Source organism: Aplidium turbinatum, chromosome 5, assembly GCF_918807975.1.
Source record: "Aplidium turbinatum chromosome 5, kaAplTurb1.1, whole genome shotgun sequence".
NCBI lineage: Eukaryota > Metazoa > Chordata > Ascidiacea > Aplousobranchia > Polyclinidae > Aplidium > Aplidium turbinatum.
Genome location: NC_137476.1, coordinates 34,692,670 through 34,717,624, shown reverse-complemented (window position 1 = coordinate 34,717,624; position 24,955 = coordinate 34,692,670). Strand labels below are relative to the sequence as shown.

At 39.6% G+C, this 24,955-nt stretch overlaps 1 protein-coding gene across 1 annotated transcript in view; it reads left to right on the top strand.

Moving 5' to 3' along the window:
• LOC145770009 (uncharacterized) overlaps window positions 1-23,756 on the top strand; it is a 62,395-nt gene extending 38,639 nt beyond the window's left edge. Inside the window, exons 19-32 of the mRNA XM_082581589.1 lie at window positions 1,411-1,504; window positions 1,610-1,670; window positions 2,625-2,759; window positions 3,103-3,219; window positions 3,626-3,814; window positions 4,039-4,169; window positions 12,330-12,409; window positions 12,679-12,815; window positions 13,253-13,493; window positions 13,994-14,157; window positions 14,726-14,854; window positions 17,980-18,121; window positions 20,832-20,860; window positions 21,315-23,756. Of these exons, the coding sequence (XP_082437715.1) occupies window positions 1,411-1,504; window positions 1,610-1,670; window positions 2,625-2,759; window positions 3,103-3,219; window positions 3,626-3,814; window positions 4,039-4,169; window positions 12,330-12,409; window positions 12,679-12,815; window positions 13,253-13,493; window positions 13,994-14,157; window positions 14,726-14,854; window positions 17,980-18,121; window positions 20,832-20,860; window positions 21,315-22,814 (3,149 nt within the window). The 3' untranslated portion in view covers window positions 22,815-23,756. The remainder of the gene's footprint in view (window positions 1-1,410; window positions 1,505-1,609; window positions 1,671-2,624; window positions 2,760-3,102; window positions 3,220-3,625; window positions 3,815-4,038; window positions 4,170-12,329; window positions 12,410-12,678; window positions 12,816-13,252; window positions 13,494-13,993; window positions 14,158-14,725; window positions 14,855-17,979; window positions 18,122-20,831; window positions 20,861-21,314) is intronic.
• Window positions 23,757-24,955: the final 1,199 nt, after the last annotated feature.

The following is a 24,955-nucleotide window of genomic DNA, read 5'->3' as shown; positions in this document are numbered from 1 at the left end:
CTTCATCGCAAGTTGACATTCAGTCTCGTGAATTTGGCTTCGTCTGCTATTAGCTCTCTGTATATAAATCTAAGAAGCTTTCTCTACATTTGTGTTGATTAATAATGTACAGCTGTCAATAGCTTAGTTTGCATCGTAGTTATTATTATAGAAGGTGTTTGTTACACTTTGCCAGGTAGTCGCAAAATGTGTTTTTGAAAACTGGTGTTTTTGCACGTGAGTATTTCATTGATTTTATCAATTGAAAAAACTAACAAATTGTTTGATATGACAATGAGCTTGTGTGGGTTGCTACTTTTGTGAGGCACAGTTGTACTGTATTTTGACTCGGTGAAAACCACCAGTTTGCTGAGCAAGCGCTACAAATCGGTTTTGGTCTGAATTGCATTGTTGAGTGTACAAACAGTTGATAAAATTGGAAGTTTTAATATGAGAATTAACAACGAAGAATAATTGCTTGTGTTGGCGCTTCGAATGAAAGTTTGGTGGGTTGGAATTTTAGCTATTGAGCTGGTTCAAGTTTCTTTTCAGTTCGATTTGAGTTTCGTAAAAGACGCCCTGTTGGAATTCGCCAACGTATCAGTTTTCCGAAGCGCTTCTACGCATCTAAAAGCCGTTTTATAAATTCTCTACCAAAATGAAACCAACTTAGATCATAAAACTGCTGTACCCGGAAATCTTATCTGTAAGCAGAGAGATATGATCGTAACATGTGATGCATTATTTTGGTGATGTACTGTCTATGCTTTGTGCTCCTTTCACAATACGTGTGCAGTGATAGCATTTGGAATTTGATATATCATGGAGTAATTGTTTCGGTGATTTACCGTGTTTTGGAAAACGCCTCTTTGTTCTTATAACTTCCTATATAGAGGATATAGTATTGATTTCATACGTGCACTATGAATCGCACGCTATCGATTTTTACCTAAATCTTTGAAAATGACTTTATTGATTTGATTATGACATTAGCCTCTCAAAGTAAAGCACAAGTGACAGGTTTCTTAGTAGCAGGTAGTTGCAGGTAAGGTTCAGTTTAGGAAAGAGGGAAGGTATGTTTTAAAAAGTTGATCTTAAAATTTCATGCAATGAGACACGATCTAAAAAAAATAGACGGACAATCGTTACATCACAAAAACGATAGTTTCTACCGCGAAAATGTCTCATGTCACAGTGATTTTCATTGACTGCAATCCAGGCTAGAGGAAGATGTGCAATATTTTGCAGAATTTGTAGCAGACGCTTTGTTTTGAGTGAAAGGGTTTTGCGAACACTGTCAGTAATTTCGTTTTAAAAAAAAAAACTTATTGGGTAAGCATTATTTTTTTTTTGACTAAAGGTCTACTCGATTAGATCCGTTGATTTAGCGCAGTGTTCTTCATCGTGCTAACTGTTACTTTTTTTTATCAGACCGTAGCTCGCTTAAAGGTGCTTATAGAAGGTCCTATCAAATCGCCACCACCAAACCAACTAACAAGCCTTCCTCCAACAATGACCTGTTGAGGTAATTACAATGCTATTTGTTGGAATACTTCGCTATCTGGAACTCGACCAACATAGTTTTCTTAGTGATGCTTGATTTCTGAATGACTTCACTTTACAATTCCAGGCCATCATCACACAAACGACAGCCCAGCATCCGGAGACTGAAGAACTTCTTTGCTGAAAATGTAAGGAATTTTTATCTAAACAATAAACTGCACTGTTTTGGTAATACCCAGCTATAAGCTGTCATTTGTACATTGTTTCAGCGTCTAGCTGTATGGTTTCAACATTGCTAAACTATTATATAAAGATAGCGACTTTCGCTGGCTAGATGATAACAAGAAGCAGCTGTGTTGCCAAATGTTTTCGCTTCAAAATAAAAAATCAAGTATTGACTATTTGTGAAAATGCCGACAATGTCACACCTTCAATATTGTGCTCCTGTTTATATGGTATCCCCGCTTTAAACTCACAGACATTTCTTTGTAGAATGTAACATTTCTAATACTTTTAGCATTTGTAATTCTCTTTATAGTATGCAGTGATGAGTGCAATTTTTAGGTATTTGGTTTCTTTCAGGGTTTAATTTATAGATGAAAGCTGAAAATGTGTTAAATATTTTGTTTACTTTCATGCTGACAAGGAGGAAATAGTAAGAGCCTCGTTGTCAACTTTTCGTTTGTGTTTATCTTGTCTGTGTAACATTTACAATTTGCTTCAGCCTTTCTTGCAACCAAATTCTTGTTGTAATGGTTTTCAGCAATATACAATGTTTGCGATGTTACACTCACTTTACCTGTGAAGGTATATGCCGCAAAAGATCAACATTGCTTACTTCAATATCTCCATGTGGTGTTTTTTACCCCGACACTTGATTGCTGATATCCAGCAAATGACTGCGAGTCAAAACCTCAATGCAGCAGTGTTGCCAAATAAAGTTAAAGGTTGCAACCCTTTCTCTTTGGGGCGCGTCACGATAATAATAATATTATGGTGAATTATTATTGATTCTTCGTGGTCTGATTATCGTGACATCACACAGGTCTCGACGAGGAGGGTGACTCTCACTCTTTAGTTATTGTACTCCTGCACATATCCTAGTTTGATCTATCCTACCTTAACAATTATTGATTGCTCAGACCCAGCAAATGGTGGAGGGTCAGACGAATGAGGGGCGCCGTGGGTCGAAGGGGCGTTTGATTGGCCCCATTCCCACCCTCACATTGAACGAATACGACGACACTGTTGCCAGAGAAGGATTTCTAAGTTTCAAGGTACGAGGGTTTGTACTTAAAAAGTTATTGAAAAACTGTAACTCTAGTTTTAGAAATGTGTTTTTAAAACTTCAAAATCTTGTACGACTATAAACTTTTTACTTCAACTGTTGAACTGTCGTTTGCTGCCACGTACTAGACAAGTTATTTTTACTGACGCTAGTTTCTTTGAAGAAGTTAGTTATGTCTATTCACGAAACGTTAGAATAAATTTAGATCATCACCTTTGTCTTTACGGTCACAAGTTGGCTGATAGAAGGCTTAGTCATCCTTACAATAAAACTATGGCACATTTGCAGTGATGAATCGTTGTAATGTATCATCGCCCCCTTCTGCTTCTAAGGTTGCCACCATAGAGAAAGGTAAACGAACCAGCGCACAAAAGTCGTGGAAACTAATCTGGGTCGTTTTAAAGCAACAATCTCTTTACCTTTGCAAGGACTGGAACAGAAACAAACCGGTACGATTGATTGTGCACTTCCCAGACAGAAAAATCCGTCATTTTTTACATTGATTCAACGTCTGCAGACGTTGAATCAATGTAAAAATGACGGATTTTGCTGCCTGTGTTGCTTGTCCAAGATATTTTTAAGTCACCCCAAAAACAACAGTTTCAACGTATTTTGTTGCCAAACTATCTTGAAGGGTTAGTTGTTTGCTAATAGTCAGCTCTGATAAATTAATTAGCTAAAGTTTTTACTCCACCTTTAAAATTTGTAATCTGTTAGCAAGATTTTCAACAATTCTCGGAGTGATCTAAATTTCTCATATTTTTGTTTAATAAACGTTTGTCTCAAAGCTCGCGACCTGAAACTGTCCGTTGTGAGGGCCATGTTTGTTGACAAACAATCTGCTATCTCCTGCAGGACTCTTCTCCAGTGATATCTGTGAACACTAATTCTCCTGGATCTGCATCTCCTCCATCACAGCTTATCCTGGAGGAGGAGGATCCGCTCAACATCCAAGGATCACTGGTGTCCATCGCCTATAACTACGTAAAGAGGAAGAACGTTTTCAAAGTGACCACCTGCAATGGATCAGAGTACCTCTTCCAAGTAAATATGATGCATTTGTTATGTATATTGGGAATATCGAATGGATAAATCAAAATGGTTAGACCCAGTTGGTGCAGTATACATCAGTCGCATCTGTGCTTGCCTGTGGTGGTTGAAGATTTAGGTTGTGGATGAGAAGGCAAGGAAGCCAATCATCAAGACCTAATTTAAACTGAAGATAATTTTTGACTTTTATCCTCATCCACGTGTGTCTTCTTCTCCAGGCGGATGACAGGGATGACATGCTGGCTTGGATCAACTCCATCCAGGTCAAGGGCAACCACGACAACAAGGATGGTGAGGTCACCATCAACGAAGATCTTATCCTGAGGAAGACAAGCCAAATTGAATCCGGGTAGGTTGGGTTGCGCATACAATGCATCGGCCGTGAAACGAAGGAAGGCGTAGGCAAAACTTGTCCCAAATGTCAAAAAAAGGACAAATGTCTGATCAAATTCCCTACCCCATGATGAGGCAAATCAGCCAAAATAAAGACAATGACTTGGGAATGATTCCTTCGAGGTCCACAAGCGATAAGCCCTCGAGGTCCACATTGTCCAACCTTAAGGCGGCGTTTCTCGAATAAATGTGAAACTTTTACAACTGGCTTCGCTTCTGTTCAGCTGCAATTATAAAATGTCTTTTTCTCATTGCTTGTTTGGTTAATTGTTTTTTGGCACTGTATGTGCATTGTTCATAACGTTTGGCATATCCTGGGTAAAGCAGTAGATACCGGTCAGACTCGGTTGTAATAGGAATCTTCTTTTATATACCTGTAGTTCGCGATGTTTTTCTAAGTTTAACTGGCATCAAAAAGCTTAGACGTCAAACAAACTTAATAATTAACAAGCACAAGAATTTGAGAAGTTTATACAAAGTATTTGATGCAGGTTTTTCAAATGACAAGCATTGTGACTAATACGTTTTATCACCACTTTTACATGAGTCATGGCAGAGAATGCAATAGTTTTTGTTTCAAAGGTTACTTGATAATTAAGTGGCCTTTAGGGCTCAGTGCCTGTGAAAGGTGACGGTTTCGAGGGGCTTTCATAACTTTCTCTGTTAGAAAGGATCAATGCGACACGTATCGATCTGCCCTTACCGTATTGATCTTGTCATTTGGGAAATGTGCTTTTGATGACTTTATGCCTTGCCTACGATCTTACGGCTTCTGCTACGATCTTACGTTCGATACTCCGCTAGGGAATCAGGCTTTTTTGCATTTATTGAACGTCTGCTGTTGTTTAATCACATAATCAGTATAAGAAAGAGTGATTTTCTGCCTGTGTTTGTTTTGTGGGGACTGGTAAGGTGAAAGGGCTTGCTGGACAACTTTTTTTTTCCGTCGTGATTGAATATGATAATTGTGTAGTATCGAGATCAATCATTATTTTGCCGACAATAATTAGCTTTCACTTCCATCACCTGCCTTGCATCGCCTCAGTGTTAGATTTAGCGCCTCTCGGTTGCACTGTGCAAATAGACTTCCTTCAATTCAATCATTGCGACTGATCTTTTAATCCTTTTATTGCTATCCGATATCAAAGTTCTTTTATTGATATTCCGGCGTATTTTGGACTTTAGTTGGTCCTATGCTTAATGCCACGAACATATATAATAATGATCCTATTACAATAAATCCAAACAGCACAGAAAAGTTTCGGATTATTGTAACAGCATCAACACAGGCTAGACCTTTTGGCTTCCATAGATCCATTATTGGAAATCCAAACATGTACAAATTGTACATACAGTGAAGTTATGCGATAAATTTGTTGAGTTTGAGTGATGCCGAATTTCTTGCAAATCATGGTTTTCGTGTTCTTGGAGTCAATGGCTTGCTAGCGCCATAAAGTGGACAACTTTGTTATCTGGCGTCAGCAACCTTTTCATCATACATGACGTCACAATTTCAGAAACAGTTTTCATGTCTGTAACTTCAGTGTCCAGCGTTGATCGTTAAACCGCTTGTACGCTTATGGGTTGTATACAGCTCTTGGAGGCCAAGCAAGTGGCGACCGCTTAATCAAACGTATCAATGTTCTTTCTACTGGTGAAATTCTTTGCTTGCTGCAAGAACATACAAACGTGTAATTGCTCAAACTTCTGTGTGTAGACAGCTTTTAAACAACGTTTATACCCATTTATCAGTTTTTGTTGTATATTGTCTGAAATTCTACTTAAACATTATTCGCTCTGAAGATGCACTCTGCCATGGTGCGCTAACCTTGGTGGGGCTTAGCAGCATGTATATTTGTATAATACTATGGGAAGATTGCGGGAAAAGGAAATACTGTAGTTCTAGTGGTCAGCTGTGCTTCTTAGTAACCGAAGAAAATCCGGTCAATGACATGCTGATTGTGTCAGCTATTTCTATCTATTGTGGAGGCATCGTGTTTCTATTTCCATTTTTAGAAGTGCAAAGTTATTTTTGTTAAACTGGTTCCTTCTATGTCGGATAAAGCTATAAAAATGGACACTTTTCATCGTTATGTGCTTCTACAGTAATTGTTGGCATTCTAAGTATGGCTAACAATGCCAAAACAATACATCAGCAAATATGGGAAAGTTAACGGTCTTGGGCCATTGATGTAATTTTTTGCCATAACAGCTTCACCAATACATCATTGTAACGTCTCTCAACGTTGCTTTCAAGCGAAAGTGACGTCATGTTTGTGAATGTTGCCATAGCTTCTCAATCGCATCTTCCATTTTTGACCCGCATTTCCTGATTTTGCTCTCATCTCTTATTCACATCATGTTTTGACGAACGTGCCGCCATGCGTTGCACACACGTGCCATTTCTTCTTTTTACATGCGTTGCCGTCGCGCACACGCACGTTACTTTGTGTCATGGCTTCCTGACACGACTTCCCAGCTATCACTCAAAATACTTTTGTGGCTGGATTCCTGTCCCCGAAATTGAGAGTGCAAGCAGCGTAAGCATAAAAGTTTACGATAGATTGAGGCAAAGTCGGATGAGTTTAAAAGTTGTTCTTGAAAGGTGGAAGAGATGCTACGTTGAAGACACTGGAGGAGACAATTGAATACGTGAATTCAAGAAGGGCCCAATTTGCACAAAGATCTGTTTTGAGAAAAATGCGCATCAACTATTTCGGTCATTGCTTTTGTGGTAACATTTTAATAATGATTATATGCTTAGATATGCTGGTAAAATGTGTTATGCCTGAAAATGTCACTCGGTGAAGATTCTGTGAAGAAACTATTGAAAAGTTTCCCAATTAATGGAGTTGGGTATTTCTTAAAATCATTGAAAAAATTGAGAGGGTTATTCTTCATGTTTAGGCATTAGAATTTTGTCCGTTCTTTTTTTTAGGTATAATTTAGAAGACACTGTTGGAAAAGCACAAAGTGAAATTTGAAAAAAAACACGTTGGGCCCTTTTTGAATTTATGTATTCAATTGCGGACATGAAATACTTCCTGTGGCGTTAAACTAGCTTTGTCACTTTTACGAAACAGTTTTCAGAAACATTCTTATCACCCCAAACGTACAGTCTGAAAACCTGTAGATAAGGGTTAGCTAAGCCAGTGACAGTTATTTTATGTGGACATAAGCAACAAAATTGTAGGTTACCCTTGAAAGTTGCAGAAATCGCTTATTTCTTAATTCGTAGCTTGTAAGCTACAAGGATTCATTAGATCACTTTAAAATCTTCGCTTGTCAAAGTCATTTTTACATTGATTTTACGTAGCCAGACGTTGTAACGATTCTAAAATGACAGCTCCTGCTCACGAAAATATTGAACCGACCCAGAGTGCAAAATCTGTCGTTTTTACATTGATTTAACGTCTGCAGCCGTTAATTCAATGTAAAAACGACGGATTTTGCTGTCTGGGGAGAGCCCGGTAAATCATACCAAATTTCTCAGAGTTTGTTACAAATTTCAACACAATTTGCGTTCAAACATAATCATGTTGTGTCTATTCAGAACAATCATTTTTCTTTAGAAAAAGACCTAAACTTGTGGCAGTGAATGCCGAGGCGCGCCTCTAGAACAGTGTCTTTTCTCGAACGGAAAACAAAAAGAAACCAAAGTGACCCATGTATTTTGCAAAGCGTTCAACCTCTGGTTGAAGGTGAGCCACCGTACCTGGTGCGACAATCAACCGTTTCAAGAAGCACTTCTGACCCGGCAAGACACAGGATCAATCCTCGAGCGAGCTCCTCCGGTAGCCCAAAGATCACCACTCACAAAGTGGTTTCTTTATCTTCTTCCACGAGCACTCCAAATTCAAATACTCTCCCGAAGACCCGTTCAGCTCAGACCTTAAAGAAGGGAATTTTGAAACGCTCCAAGTCGGACGACGTATTTTTGCAGCATAGTGACCTAACAAACGCTGATATTTCCTTGCCACAACCATTGGATCTCAGTGGGATTCCAAACGGTCTGTCTGACATAATTGTCACTCCTCCTGCTGAACCGAGTCCAATATCTCGGCGGCCTAAGAGCGAGAGCTTTCAAAGTGAAGAGGAGGAAAGCAAACGTAATCGTCGTAAAGGCATTGTTTGGACACAACCGGAAAGTTCGAAGACGGGACCACCTGATGTGTCCGGGCCTTTGCGGATCAGCCAACCATTGCAATTATCCGGTGGTGATAACATTAAGAGACGAACCACTGAAGAACAACAAAAGTTGTTACGTGATTTAGCCAACGAACAGAATATTAAAAACTTATTGCCTGTCGGCAGAGACCGGAAAGGTAAAAAAGGCAAAAAGTCAAAGTCGCGTTCTTTGGAGTCGTTGAAAGATCCGGATTCGAAATCTAAAAGCAAAATGGCTGATAAAATTCAAAGGACCATACGTGCCTTGTACGATGGGAATTCAAAAAGGAAGTCGGCGTCGTTTGAAAAGCTGGAAGAGGAATGCAGCAGTGGAGATGAATTAGAAATATCGAAAGAAAAATCTGCAACGGCAGTCGTCAGCTTAGACAGGTCTGTCTATAAATTTGTCTTACAAGACTTGGTCTTTAAATACCTCTCCATTTCTATAGTCTTATGCTTTTCGCATTGCTTATTAGTTCGTTGTTTTGTGCAGAATATGCTGCAATGAAACAAGCAGTAGACACACTACTAACTAAACAGAAACTTTTTTCCATGTGGCTGTTACTGATATGGGAAATCTATGTGGCAATTAAATGTATGAAGATCGTGTTATGACATGTAAATTATTTTGTCTGGGGGAGGAAACCTTACTTTTAAAAGACATGCAATAGGAGTGTGCAATAATTCTTTCTGTTGCAATACAAAGCTATTGCAACAAAATTCCATGATGTCACAAGACTTTTGTAAAAAAAGTATTTATGACTGCAATATGTGTCTGGGCTAACGAGAAAAAAGGTGCTGGAATGGTCACAATCACTTGCAAACAAAATAAAATTATTCCTTTTGTTATCGTATGCTGGGTTTTTTTTTTCGGTCATTTATCGGTCATTGACCGATTTTTTAGCAAAATGTCCGAAAAAAATATAGTCAATTCGGTCAAAATGTCCGAAAAAATATATAGTCAATTGACTATATATGACCAAAAATGACCGAAATAAATAAAAAATGACCGAATTTTTTCAAGTCATTTCGGACAAATGACCGAAAAGTCTTAGCGAAAAACAAAACCCAGATCGTATGTAGTTGCGAGATTGATCTTGGAGCATTTGAAGTACATGTCGGTTAATTTTTACTTTCTTACCAATCAGAAGGTTTAGTTTGTTTAAGTAGGTCTTTTCTAAATTACAATTGGCCGCCTTATGCGTAATGGAGAAGTTGTATATTTTGGCATTAGTCATGCGTTTGTTTGTCATAGTGCGAAGCTAGTGACGCAGAAAAGATACGTCTGTCATTTAATTCAGCGACGTTTGCACAGTTTGTTTATAGTTTTTATTGTAACTTCTATTAACTTCAAGCTTGCAAATTCAGTTTTATCAGGCATTGTTGCTACCTACATGTCAGACCAAGCAAACCTTTGTGTTGATTGCGTGTATATACTTTGTTGATGCGATGTCGAGAAGATTGTGTTGTACAATGGCTCTTTGGATGTTTTTTTTCAGACATTTGTTCCGGTTAAAGTTATGAGTGCTTGTTTATGAGACGAATGAGGTTTGCTTGTTCTACAACTGTAAGAATTCAATCGACTGGCAGAACCAGCGGTCGAGAACTGGGTGGCGTGAATTAGTGGTGCGACACTGATGAGCCCAATCTCATGGACGAAACACGTTGTCTATCGCTGTCAATTCTTGCTACACTCAACTGCCAAGGACAAACTTTGCTTGTCCGCCGCACCGCGTAGTAGATGCATCACTGCTAGCAATCGCAGGCGCGTATTATTTCCGCATGGTACCATGCATCTGGGGCAGCCTGCTTCAGTCGTCTTTGCTTGTTTTGAAAGTGCTTTGGTAGTGAAGGCAGACTTCCTGCATCTTTAGTTAGCTCAACGGTGCGCTGTCAGAAAATATGACTCTGCTGCCCTTTAAATAGCTTATTTATGATTCACATCGCTGCTGAGGCGCGTGCTGCTTCAGCCATTGTATAATTGTTTTCTCCGGAACTCGGCCACAGAGCACGTATTCAAATTTTCTCCACGACTTGCGTACACTCGTACAGTTTGGTTAAATATGAACCGGCATGCAGACATATTCTTGGCAGCTGTTGGAAAAACAAAACAAGCACGTTTTCTCGTGAGACCTCCAACTGCGTGACGTGGTGGCGAAGGGCGTCCAATAACGATCTGTAGGTTTTCTGTTAGAATTTCATTGAATTCGGCTGTTTCTAACACTGATGTCTTAGAGACTTTAAAAACTTTGATTTTGTCCTCGTGTGCTTTCCACTATATCTTTATTATCATTCTTTATTAACAAAACTGTGAAAATATGTTTCGTGGCTGAATGTGCTGGTGCAGTGCTGAAGGGTTGCGTAACATTATGTGTAAAATATTAATTGACTGGCAACACCAGCGGTTGAGAACTCGGTGACGTGAATTAGTGGTGCGATACTGATGAGCCCAACTTCGTGGACAAAACACGGTGTCTATCGCTGTCAATTCTTGCTACATCTCTAAACTAAACTTGACTTATGATTTAAAGTGTCCGCATCTAAGTAACAATCGTGCAATATTCTAGCCGGATTTCCATATCTTCCCATTCCCCCCTCATTCCTAAGAAGCTATTGCAAAGGTGGACTTGTCTCTCTGTGTGTGTGTCGTCTGTCACCACTTCACTCCCAAACAACAAAATTTGTACTTTTCATTGATTTGCAAAGCGTCAACAATCAGTGGACAGGCCAACAAATTTTGTTCAGCATCACACAAGTCAACAGTCATGCATTATATAACCCCTCACTTTAATCCATTCATCTTCGCAGGATGCAGTTTGAATTTGTTACTAATATTCATTGGACAGTGCTAAGTTCGCCATTGTAAACAACATTGCAGGTGTCCCAGCTAGCAAAACCCGTCCTTTTAACATTGATACAACGTCTGCTGACATTAAATCAATGTAAAAAGACGCATTTTTCCATTTGGGACTTACTCTATATGTAACTCATTGTTTTTTTCAATGGCACCGAATTTTTTTTAAGTTGTTTCGTCTACTGCCTCTGCATTAGGATTTAAATTATCTAAAAAAATTGCTGTACTTTGACGTTAAAACTACATAAAACCAATGCACTAAATTTACTGTTGGTTTTATCACTTTGCCGTTGATCCAATGTTATTTTTAACAAAACTTAACCAAAACGCACGAGTGCGTCATAAATGATAACCACGCGGATGTGGCAATACCCCCCCCCCCCCCCCCCTTGTGAGCCACACATTCAATTTGCATGATCACTTTAGACCGTGAGTGGTGCTTGAATGCAGTCACCGCAATGCCCATAAACTGAATGATGACAATGGTTGCTTTGAAATGGGATGTCCCCGCAATGGCTGTCTATCGTTGCTTCCAGTATGAGAAAAAGATGAATTGAATAAGACTGTTCATTACTAGCCATCTACCCAGGCTCCAAATCAATGTAAAAAAATGATTGCTTTGCTGACTGGGTAATTAAAGCAATATGCATGATGTTGTCTTGTATCTACCCTGTTTGGTTACATATGGTACCCCATATCATTGCAACTTTTAAAAAAAAATTCATTCTTTTTAAGTAACAGCACAAGGCAAGTTACTGTACTAGTGACATCGTTTTAATGTTGCTGCATGTCATAACGATGGAAACTTTTTGCTTGATAGAACTATTGTTTGTAACTCATCCAGCGCAACGTTTGACCAACAGGAAGGTCTCGCTATTTTCTCCTGGCTTGCCAGGTTGCGTTTCAATGATGGACAACCTCTTTAATTAGACCGCAGCGAACCTTAGTCAAATTGCTGTATTTAAATGAGTGGTCGCATTAGACGGGAATACATGTTCTAAAAAGTGTACAACAAGTGGCATGGATGCAATTGGTAACTCCAAGTGGTTTTATCACACCCTGTACATCTGTAACCAAAATGTCGTTTATTTTTAGTCCCAAGCCGGAAAAGCGAAGCACTCGAAAGAGTCGATCGCCCAAGCCTACCCGGAGGATGACTGTCCCGATCAAAGACAGTAGGTTGAACTTTTGATGATTTTCAATAAGTGCGATTGTTTAGCTTTAATTTCACGCAGAACAAAATTACTTTCATTAAATTACTTTCATTAAATTACTTTCATTAAAATTACTTCATTAATGTTATGAAACTTCCCAGACGGAAAATCAACCGTTTTTTACATTGATTCAACCCTTGCAGACGTTGAATGTATTTGCTGTCTGGCTTCTTTATCTTTGTCTATGTCTTTGTACCGGTCGCTGTTATTGTGACGTGTTGTAACTACAGTCGATGGTTCGAGAAGGTTCAAGTGGAGAGGAAGCGTGAACCGCATTGTACGAAAGTTTGGCCAGGGTCAGACCTTGATGCAGGGAGGAACGTTCGACGTGCATCTCGAAGATTGCCCGCCTAGCATTAATAATGAGGTGAGTGTATGCATATGTAAAAGCAGTGGAGAAGTTAACCTCATTAGTCTGACGAAATGTTTAGTTGCTGAGATATTGTACGTTGTGCTCTGAAACATAGTTCGGCAACCACAAGGCTGTGGTTCAATACCGGTCCGCTCGGGGTTCTCCACTGGTCAGCATAGAAAGGATTGTCCTTTTCACAGACAAAGTTTTGTTTAATTTACTTGACACTAATCTTGATTTTACTTCATTCATCAAGAATTTCATCTTTATCAACTTAGTTTCAAAACACACCTTACTGTAATTTTAGCTCGATCAATTTTCCTCGTTTTGAAACCTAGTTCTTGAAAATAACACACACTTAAACTGGACTCTAGTTTAGACAAGACTCTCTGCCTTCTGCTCTAGAGAACGCTTCCATTGATCCATGATTTTGATCAACAATTTGTCTCCAGCTTGTCCCTAGCGTGGTGGAGCTCTGCTGCCGGATCGTGGAGGAACGAGGATTATCTTTCACTGGGATCTACCGTGTTCCTGGAAACAGTGGAACTCTTTCTGCTCTTCAGGAGGAGTTAAATATCCGAGGAGCAGAAGCGGTGGATCTTGAGAATGATGAACGATTTCGTGAGCTCAACGTCGTCTCCTCTCTTCTCAAGTCATTCTTCCGAAAACTTCCAGACCCACTGTTTACAAACGGTAATCTTTCACAACGCATTTATTATACCCTATAAGCAGTGGGAACTAAACTTTATGTCTTCAGTGCTATAAATGACACATTTATTTTTAACACTGAAAATGAAGACAGTTAAGTTTTCGAAGTATCTACATTTTAGGCTCTTTGTTTGTTGATTTATTCACCAGACGTTCCAACCATTTTGTTTTTTAGAGTCTTAGACCATTGTTAGTTGTAAACTATATCGCCTGTCATGCTCATACAAAGTGTCTCTACGATACAATGTAACCAATTAAATACCAGATCGCAAAAGTGGACCTTTTCACACTGTCTCAACGTTGCTATAAGGAAGAATGCGATTGTAGGTTGGCACGGTTGCCATCATCCCAGACAAAATTCGTCTTTTTTACATTGATTCAACGTCTGCAGACGTTGAATCAATGTAAAAAGGAAGAATTTTGCTGTCTGAGATCTTGTTATAAGGTCACTTCTTGATAGTTGATCCCTTGTTTGTTCCTCACAGAACTGTACGACGACTTTATAACGATGAATAGGAAAAAGGACACGGAAGAGAGGATCAATGGACTCCGTCGCCTCATCCACATGCTTCCTGCTCCTCATTACGAAACCCTCAAGTTCCTCATCGGTCATCTGAGGAAAGTTGCCGACAATTGTGAAGTTAACAAGGTAACTTTAACTTGTGGACCAGCGTTAAAACCCGGTTTAATCCCGTTAAATGTTTGCCTTCTTTGCGTTCGTACAGTGTTTTCCCATCTCTTTGTACTTACTACAGCTTCTTTTATTGCGATATCACTTTCTAGACACATTCTTACAACCTCTTTTATTGCATTCTCACTGTGCTAATTTGTTTATTAGATTCATTGTGTGTATTGCGGCCCTCGGATTGGTTTACAGATATTCATTCGGCCCTCAGAGCAATTTGAGTTTGAGACCCTTGTTCTAAACCGAGGTTCTCGAGCAGATGTTGCATTGTTATATCTGCTGTCATCAATTTCTATGGTACGGCACTTAGAAGGGCGCAGGTTCGACACCGCTCAAGAGCATGCGCTTTCGTCTTTGCAAGGCCACTGAATAACATGTCTGAAGGTGGACGCTAAGGTTGGCTTCCTTGCCTTCCGGTCTACTTAATTTAAATCTTCAATCACCGGGCGAAGCCTGGACATGGCACACACACATAATTTCTATTATGATGTCATCGATCGCCATTATGATGTCATCAATTGTTTCTGTTTAGATGGAAGTTCGAAACTTGGCCATCGTGTTCGGTCCGACTTTGGTGCGAAGTTCTGTGTGTGACAACATGGCTACCATGGTTACCGATATGTCCGACCAGTGCAGGATTGTTGAAAGCGTCTTGCAGCATGTGAGTAACTTTAAAACAATGATGTGTAACTTTAAAACAATGATGTGTAACTTTAGAACAATGGTGTGTAACTTTAAAACAATGATGTGTAACTTCAGAACAATGGTGTGTAACTTTAAAACAATGATGTGTAACTTTAAAACGGCGATGTTCTGTTGATGGTTTATTTTTTTACAAGTTAAACAAAACTTTAGTTTTGGTTCATTGCGCGTAACACACAAACGGTGAACTACGTCTAACATACGTTTTTTGAAAACGAAGTTACTGAAAGTTTGAGAACCGTGGTGGGAAAATATCATTGGCATGAACCGCCTACAACTTTGTTATTTTCCATGGTGACATTTTTAACACACTGACTTCATAAATTGTACGTTGAACTTTTGTAATAAAGTGTTAGTTAGTAAAAATAGTCAATTGATTGAACGTGTAACAGAGTGGTGAGATCTTCCGCGGCGACCACGAAGAAATTCCCACCTTCTTACGGACGTTCATCGTTTGAACTGGGAAGTTTTCTGGTCACGGTTGAACAGGTTTTATCTTCTCCGCCCACAAATCAAGAGCTGCCATTGGACGGTTATTATCCGTGATTGACATTCTGTATCGCGGACTTTTCCCTTGGCAACATTGTAATTTCAACTTTGTCAAGCTTGTGCTTGCCACGTGGATTGTCGTTGCGTCATTCCACTCATGGTGACGTCACTACGATGTCACTGTGACGTATCTGCTGTGCCACTGTGTTCAAACAAATCGTTTAGTCCTGAATGCACAAAGTTGTACTTCAACAAAATGAGCGGTATAAAGATTAGTAGTTGATATTTAATATACTGTATTGACCCAGACAGCAAAATCTGTCGTTTTTACAGTGATTCAATGTCTGCAGACGGATTTTACTGTCTGGGACGACCAGGTTGCTTTTTGCATCACTGTCATTTGGTTGCCCTACCGAGTCTTGCAGACTCTGTCATTCCAAGGAGTCTGTTACTTATGTCTATTTTGCTAGTTGCTTGTGCTCAACGAAATTATGAAATGGAGATTTCTAAGTTCTGGAATTTGGTTATTTGATGAGTTTTTAAAGAATATCCAACTAAATTCTAGGTCTTTGAACATAAAAGAATGTAGCAATGTTTTATATGCAACTTCATGGCTTCAGCCAGAAAGTACTGACCTTTTAATATGGAATCTATTTCGTTGTGACAATTTTATTGGTTGTATTTAAGTTGTTTTAGCAACCATATCCCAGACAAAAAAATCTGTCATTTTTACATTGATTCAACGTCTGCAGACGTTAAATCAATGTAAAAAATAAACGGATTTTGCTGTCTGGGACTTTAATTCATGTTGCATTGCGCATTAGTTGTTGTGAACTTAGTTCAATATTCAATTGCTGGTTTTCTACTTTCGTGTTTGCAATCTTTGACGATGACACTGCCCAGACGTCCAGGTTCAAGCTGTCCCAAGCATCTGGCAATGCATACTTATTCAGTTATTGCTATTGCTACGTTTAACAATTACATCGTGATAGCTCTATTCGTTGCACTGGACCAAGCATATGTAGATATACAATAGATCGAGTTTCGTCTTTAGCAGCATCATCTTAGCTTATTCTACCAGTATAGATGAGACGACCTGTTTAAGCCTGATACTCCGGGTTCGCGGTGGTAACGCCTGTTTTTCACAAGCTTTCAGAACACAGTTCAGTAGTACGGTACATGTGCAATGCTGAGGTGCGCATATATAGTTGCGCCTAAAAGTTCGACTGTAATTTCGATTCGATTTGGGCGAAACTCCTGTAAAAGTGTTGCACCTGGAAGTCAGAATAGTTCTTGTTGGATTTTTATTTCTGTAAAGTCAACAAAGGTTACTATCGCTTCTGCCAACACCAAAGTCTTGAAAAGAAAAGTCCAGTTCACTAAAAAAATTCCAGAATGTCTGTGCAAGGTTAAGAATTACTTAGATCTTTGCAAGTTTTGCAACGGAGAGATTGAAGAAGAGTGGTAGAGAGCATGTCCACAGCTTCACCTTATGAGTCACCTGCGAGGTAGCAAGCGTCTATGTTTGAATGACAGTTACAACAGCTTGGCTTAAACATTTTTTATTATTTGCTACACGGATGACTCATCATAACGACATCATCTACATTGCCCGTCCATCGTGCATAGCGCATATGATTCTTTTCCCCATACGTATCTGGTTATAGGGCAACATAGCACGTCATAAAGAAGCATTGCTCACGTTAGCCCCACATCTATGCTTCATCTCAAGTTGTTTCCAGTGAATTTGTCCCCGAATGACTCCGAAGATGTTGCGACCATGCCACTCTACCGCCACCAGGTGACAACCGCATGTCCATGAAACTGCATTCGAAGTCATGTTTATTTTGCTCATCGAATCGCATGACGATAAAGCAACAAGCAGCAATCAATGCAGCCCTGTGCTTGCTTACCTGCTCAAATGAATCAACAAATGTCGATTTGAACTGCATTTGATGAGACCTTGAAAATGGAGATGTTTACTTAGTGCTGTTGCTATGATTGATTTGTCCATGTATTGTTTATTAACTCGGTTTTGCTACTTTTGAAATTTTCTAGAAGAGTTTCCGAAGTGAAACTGACTTGTTTTGTTTGCTTGACCTAACGTTGTTATAGTGCAACGGCTCTTTGAATCCGATGATTTTACATTTCCTTTTGATCTTTTACCTTTTTTGTTTATTGCTTTTGATTTTTGTGATCAATTTATTTTCTTTTTATCTTCTGTTGTTTTTTGTTTGTATTTTTTGATCTGTTTGCGCAATCTTGAATGCTTGATTGACCAAATAGTGTAATCATAAAGACTCTGTGTTGCTTGATCCAATGCAAGTATACAATATGTGCCTTTATACTCCCATTGCTTTCCATAGGCCGTTGACTTTTTGCAATACCCCAGACGGTAAAATTACTCTTTTTTACATTGACTCACGTTTAGACGTTGAATTAATGTAAAAATGACGGATTTTGCTCACTGGAATAGTAATTGCAAATTTACCATTATTTTACTTCATGATAACATCTATTGAACGTTGTTCTCATGCAATAAAGCATCTATGATCTAAAATTTGTATTTTAACACCAATGTGCATTTCTTTGCAGGCCCATTGGTTTTTCAGTGACGATGAAAACGAGAGCACCGGGGTTCGAAACCTGCCTGTGCCAACAGACGACCATCATGATCCCGTCCCCAACATCGACCATCTGCTGGCCAATGTTGGCAGGACACCAGGAGACGCCTCAGGTAGGTGCTAACGTGGTATAAAGTTTCATACTTTTTGACTTTTTTCTTTGAGAAAAAGAGTTAAAAATGATATTGAGTGATGGTGGTCTTGATGTCTCCAAACCTCTGTTCTGGCTTCTCGATGTTAGGAGAATTGCAGATCATAAATTGTATCATTGTGTATAAATTTATTATGGTAAGAAAATATAATGCAGCCGTGGTTATTTTCTACGACTCTGCCTCAGTGAAAAGGTTAACTTTAATTTCGGTATTTGATGTGGAAGATCATATTTGTATAGTTTTGTTGCAATGATTTATTGATGCGATGTTTTCTGACATAAAAAGAGTCCGATATGCATTTTTATAAATATTAATTACAAACATACAAAACTTATGTACCCTTTTGGGTGGAAAATTTTCTAATAGTGTTCTCAAAGGACAAACGAATTCTCTTTGCTTCTAAAAAGCGTTATTGGGATCATAATCCGGTTTGATGCATTTCAAGCAGCCACTGTATTGATTCGTCACCTAAGTAGCTTCATTGCTTCTGTGATTGTGAGTTGTATTAACGTCAGTGCCGCTCGTATAGAGAAAGTTTATTGGAAACGAATAGTATTGGTCAGCACATATATCAAGGCATATTTATTTATAACGACAGTTAACGTTCAATCGACAGAAAGCTTAGATAGTGGTTGCTTGATCCAATGAGAACCTGAAGAAGTTGAAGATGATTATCCGGCAGGTACAGAGAGGTTTGTCAGATTTATGGTTTACTGCAGTGTTGTCAGATATTAGACCAAAATGTGACCTAGCAAAAACCAGTCTTTTTGCACCGATTTCTTAACATCATTAATTGGCGTCTGCAGGCGTTCAATAAATACAAAAAGATTATTTGTCTGGTTGTAAACCAGAACTGTCAGCGATTTGCTAACTTTGGAAATGTTGAGGTTGCCTCAGTCTGTTTTAAGCGCCAGAAAAAAAATTGTAGATTTAGTAGTAGTCTTTATAAAAGTGACTGTATTGACATTCAGTGATGTTAATGGGATCCCATCAACTTCCACCCTAGCCAGGATCAATCCTGTTTTTAACTGGAAAAATAGAAGACCAGTTGGAGTGGAGTTTTGGTTTGAGAATTTGTCGGATTAAAATATCGAAGTTTTTAGTGTGACACTGCCACTTTGTTGGCTAATAGCGGTGCTAGCACTCTGCGCCTTTGCAAATTTAGTTTCGTTGATGCTAAGGAACCGTAGAGGATTGCATCAATTTTGTTTCGCTAATTTTGAAAAAGCATCTTTTCCACGGACTTGCGAAATTTAGGAGACCGTTTTTCTTTGATCATCAGAAACTAAACTTGTGTAATAATTGTTCTGCTGTCTCCGTGTGCTGTAGAACACGGGTCTATGGGCGTTTTCACTTTCATGCCTTCTATTGGCGTTTCCTATTAATTCGCTATGTACTCAGAAGCAATACTGTAGGTATATACAGTAGAATACAAATCTTAAAGTTTTTACATCGATGTTGATTTATTAGTTTCATCGATTATTCATACATTAAATCTTCGCTCATCTTTACGTAGCCCGCTCTTGCTACCTCAGGCGGACATCCTGCTTCGCTCCTTTGTAAGTTTTTCTGGGCATGTCGTCATCAACAAGGCATGGGTCACTGTTTATTGTTGGCTTGCCAGTGTTGCCATAATTAAATCTTTGCTTCAAATTAGCGGTTTTTTAAAACTTTTGCAATTTTCCTTGTATTTGCTTTCAACACAGTAAGCATTGATTCAATAATTGCATTTTGTCGATGTGTTTTAACGCAATTATATTGTGTCGGCTGCTGGTTTTTGGGTCCTTGTCGATGCTTGCATCACCATCGCATTAGATCACTCTAAACATATTGTTTACGTTAGTTTAGCGTCGAACATCGTCGAAATGCGATAGAGATCATTGTCAAACAGAAAACAACTTACTTAGCCTCGAAATGAAGCAGTCTGTGACGTAATAGACATTGTGCTCAGAGTAGAAGGTTCCTAGTTGCTGGGGAATGTTACTTGTGTGTTTTTCTTTTCGTAGTTGCTTTTCATGAGCATAGTTTTAACTACAAAATGCTTTTGAGCGAGTCTGTTGAATTGCTCATTTCGCTATAAACTCATGAAGTTGATTTCCTGGGCCGGTAGAACTCATTCTTACAAGCAAAAACTTATTTCTTCAAATAAAAATTTATGTTTTTTGTCAAAAATGAGTCATCTAAATTAGTATGTAGCCAATGGGTCTTTCGGTAGTACGCGAGCCACCACTTGCTCAAAGTTCTAATTACATTGTTGCCCCTAGTTTTGTCCACCTCTTACGTGCAGTGAGGTACCTTCATCTGAGCCCAATCCCATTTCGGCGGATCCAGCATTGTCGGATGCCGCTCATGTTTCATTTCATATTTAATGGGTTTTTGTTTTTATAAAAATTGTGGCATGGTATGTTGTAATAACAATGCACTGCAACTGTTCTATCTGTACATTGATTTAACGTAAGTGAACGCCCCAATGACATCAAAACACCTAAGCTTCTTGCTTGTTTCTTTCGAAGTGTTCGACCATTTAGACTTTATATAGTGAAACTTGTTTGTTCTGACACTATGACATCATATTTGAAAAGCTTTGTTTCATAATCCTGTGTCATAATAGTTTGTGCGTGCAGCTTGTGATAGATCGTGGCCTAACACCATTTTGTTTCTTCCATTGCAGATAGCACCAGCGAGTCTTCCAAGTCCAAGGTGACGAATTTATCTTATAATTATAATATTGTCGTGCTTGGTTGACTACTCTGTGACGTCATAGATTTCTAAACACTGAAATGTTGTTTTAAAACTTACTAATTATCTATTTCAATTTTGGTAAAGAGGTGACTTTCTTCAACCATAGACAGATAAAATCAAGCAACCATTTGCCGCAGGTGCTTCCTATATGCTTAACGTCTTTTCTTAATTCATCATATGATGCGTTTTTGCCTCGCGGAATTAACTTGCTGTGGTTGCTTGGTTTTATCTGTCTAATTATCTGATTGTTGCGCAATCTTCACCCTTGACGTCATAATTTACAGATTAAACGGAAAGACAATTGAACTCGTCACAGTGAGTCGGGTGGTGTCTGTTGAGACGTTGATTTAACGTCAGTTGAGGTTAAATCAACGTTAAAACAACCCAGTTTACGGATAAGTCCCTGTTTCAGGTTTCCTGTGCCTCGGAAAAGGAGTCCTTCTCCCGTGATGTGATGGAGATGATCTTTGGAGCAGGAAAGAGATGGCTTCAGAATCCTCAGCAGCGGGACACAAAAGATGATGCAGGAGAAGAGAGCAGTGACGATGAGTTCGGATTTAAAGAGGCCATGCGGAAGCAGGCACAAGCAGCCGAAAAACGCCCCAAATCGCCCCCTTTGGTTGAGAAGACTTCTTCTGCTCCTACGAAATACCAAGTTGCTAAACCGGCGGCCACAGGCATAAGAGCCGCTTGGCCCAATAAAGGAGAGCATTTCTCCACAGACATCCCTGCTCGTTTGTATGATTTCTATCTTGAAAATTTAGAACGTTTGACGACAGTCAACGACACCTCCCGTCCATTTGCCCACTTCACCTCTTCGTCACCAGAGACGTCGCCTCAAGTGACCCCCCGGGGAAGTTTGTTTGTCCCACCCTTGCCCCCCGTTCAAAGAAATTATTCTCTGCAAGGTCGCCGATCATCTGATGGGAGATTACGCAATATTGGAGTTTTTAGCCAGAACGACACCCATCGGCAAACTAGCCTCCCGGCCCCAATGTCGACCCCTTTATCTCGAAAACCCAACGCCTCTGAACCTAACTTGCTGTATCCAACGCACGGCAGTGGATTTGAGCCTGTGCTTGTCACCAGCACTCCGCTGAAAAATGGTTCAAAAGTTTTGTTAAATGAACCGGTTCAATCCGCCCACAGCCGGACTGAAGTGAAATCAGCTGACAACATCGGCAGCCATAACAACGAGGAATCAGATTCGGATTCGTCCATCTACGTCGGCGAGACTCTGGAAGAGAAGCTCAAGAATTTGACCAACTTGGAAAAGAAACTGGAACGGCGCCCATCGCGTCGCCATACTAACCGTCACCATGGGGTCCTTCTCAAACTGACCACACCTTTCGAAGCCCCGTCGCAGTCAACTAACAAAAAACTGACCACTGCCCCCTCTTTGCAAGCTGGGGAGTTAATCACCCCTGATAACCTCCACATGTACCCTACAAAGAAGACGACCAGGGAACTGTATCAGGAACGCAAAGCGCAGCGACAGCAACAAAGAGAACTCGTTAAAGCGAAACGCAACAACCGCAAAGATGACGTCATGCTAAGGTGTGCATCGGACGAAAACGTCTTCAACAGATTCGATCCAAAACGTAAGGTGTTGCGCTCGAGTTCGCGCGAGGACGGCAACCCGGCGGGCCGATCGCGACAGTCGAAGGAAAAGGTGAAACGGCGACACACCCTCGGAGGCAATGATTTCCCCCCTCAAGAAACTTGGGATAAAACACACCATGCTTCCATGCAAGATTTAAGTCCACAAGAGTCAGCTATGGCCCGCCTTCGACCTCGTTTCAAAGAGCGTGTTTCTTCTGCAGCCCGACCAATTGCATCTAACTCTCGATTTTTAGCCCGTACCGAAAGTTATAAGTCAGAAAAGGGTCGAAAAACAGAATCTTACATTTGATTCTTGTAACGGTACTTTGCCGCATTTTGTTTCTTTTGTTACAGATCAAGTCCTATAACTTATTAACACAAACGTTATTTAACCTTTGCAGTCATTGGCTTGCCTTTTATACCCGATCCTTTTTTTTTTCGGTCTACACTTCGTTGATGTGTTTGCTTTGTTATTTTATGCTCATCCCTTGAAGGGTTGTTAGTTGATTTTCTTTCACAAAGATATTGGTTTGTAAGAAATTCTTCCAAGCGAAAAGAACGTGTTACTTTTGTTGGCCGCAGATTTGCAGAAAACAACTTTGCTCGTCATGTTGTTGTCTCACAAAATCATCAGCTTTACGCTGATTAAACGTTAATTGACGTTAGGAATTTGTAAAACTGTTTGTTTTGAGGGCTAAATGGCTATACACTGCCCATGATTGGTTTTTTAACCTATTCTATTGCGTTTGCCAATAAACCTTGATATTGATTGCGAAAGGATGGTGATGTGAAAACTCACTATTTGTTGCCATGGCGATAGCAGGGAGATATCCACAGGGCCGTTGAGAGGATATTTTGGGCCTGATACCAATCAGATCTTTGAGCCCAAAATCAAGAAACTATATCCAAAGAAGACAAGGTGATTTCTTCAAGTTTTCGACCCCCTGGAAAAGTTTCGGGCCCTTAAAACCATTTCTTTCAAAAGTGCCCCTGTCAACGCAGGGGCGAGTTGAACTGATTAAGGGCCCGGGGCAACTGCACCCTCTGCCCTCATTAAATCCGTGCCTGTGTGAACTTGGATATCCAGTTTTGTCATAACATCGATATCTTTTCGTATTTTCGTTGATTCAAGGAATGGCTGTGCGAGTGTGCGATGCTGATTTGGTCAACTGTGATTGGAAGCAGCTTCGTTTTAGCCATGACGTCACAACGATGTAGAAATGACAATTTTTGTCAGCTCGGAAGAACTTAAATTTTGAAAGCTAAATCGATCAGGAATCTTGTTACATGTTCTACCAAATCAGCAACTGTCTACAAAATACGTTAGGTTAGGATAGTGTATAGAAAGAATACATATGTTTTCTAAAGTGTATTGCTGTATTGGTCCAAAAAATTCAGTTGCAACTGAAGAAGGGTTACAGATAGACAAGACGCGCGCCTTCTACGGATATGCCAAAATCGGGTGTGTTTACAATCTGAAAAACTGGTTTGGGTAAAACAATATAAAATATTGCCATATCATCGCACACACACAGGGCCTTTGACCGCATCAGGAGAACAAAAGCTGTCCATCCCAGTTAATCTGTGAAATTATGTTCCCGCTATTATAACAGATCGATGGCTGGCATCTGGTAGGTACGTCATTTGAGGTAGCCTACGTGAGACTTGCTGCAGAAACAAACACATCGAGCGCTGTTCTTGAAAAGCTGCTGTGAAAATTGGTTCGATTTTTAACTAACAATTAAGAAAGCATCCCACTGGAAGGGTTTTGCAGATTGCGTTTCCATTTTGCATAGTTCAGGTTGATTTGCAGTGATGTGAAAGTTCTTCACAATAGAGTTAGATTTTATTTTTCACTATAATTGTGAAAACAATACTTACCTTATTAATACAGCAAGGCTACAAAGAAAGAAGTAGAGGCAAAAAAGACACGCTCGACATCAAAACATTCAGCACCGTTGTAACATTTTTACATGGTAATCTGCCATTGTGTAGGTTTTCAATTTACAAGATTCAGAGTGAATTCGTAAGACCAGTGGTTATTAAGCGCAGCTGTAAGAGAATGGCGGTGAGTCGATATGGAAGGTCAGTTGATACACCCCCCTTCCAGGGAGAAATAAAACTTTTCGAAAAAAAGTATTGCCCGCCAGCGATCATTCAGTTTAAAAGCCACAGGAAAACATAATTTAATGAATTTGCCCGAAAGACTATGGTGTAAGTTGAAAAAAATAAGATGTTTAGTCTGTGAGTAAATTCTTTTACTGTAATATTTTTTATCGTCGTCTTGCGAAAATCAGAAAACTCTTCAGATAAAATGAATATAGGTTTTAAGTAAGATATTTTTTATTTGCTAACCTGCATAAATAAACATTCTTTTGTTATTGAGAGGTAGGGGTCAGTTGATACACGTGTATTAACTGACCTGCTCTAGCCTATGCATTGATCAGGGTA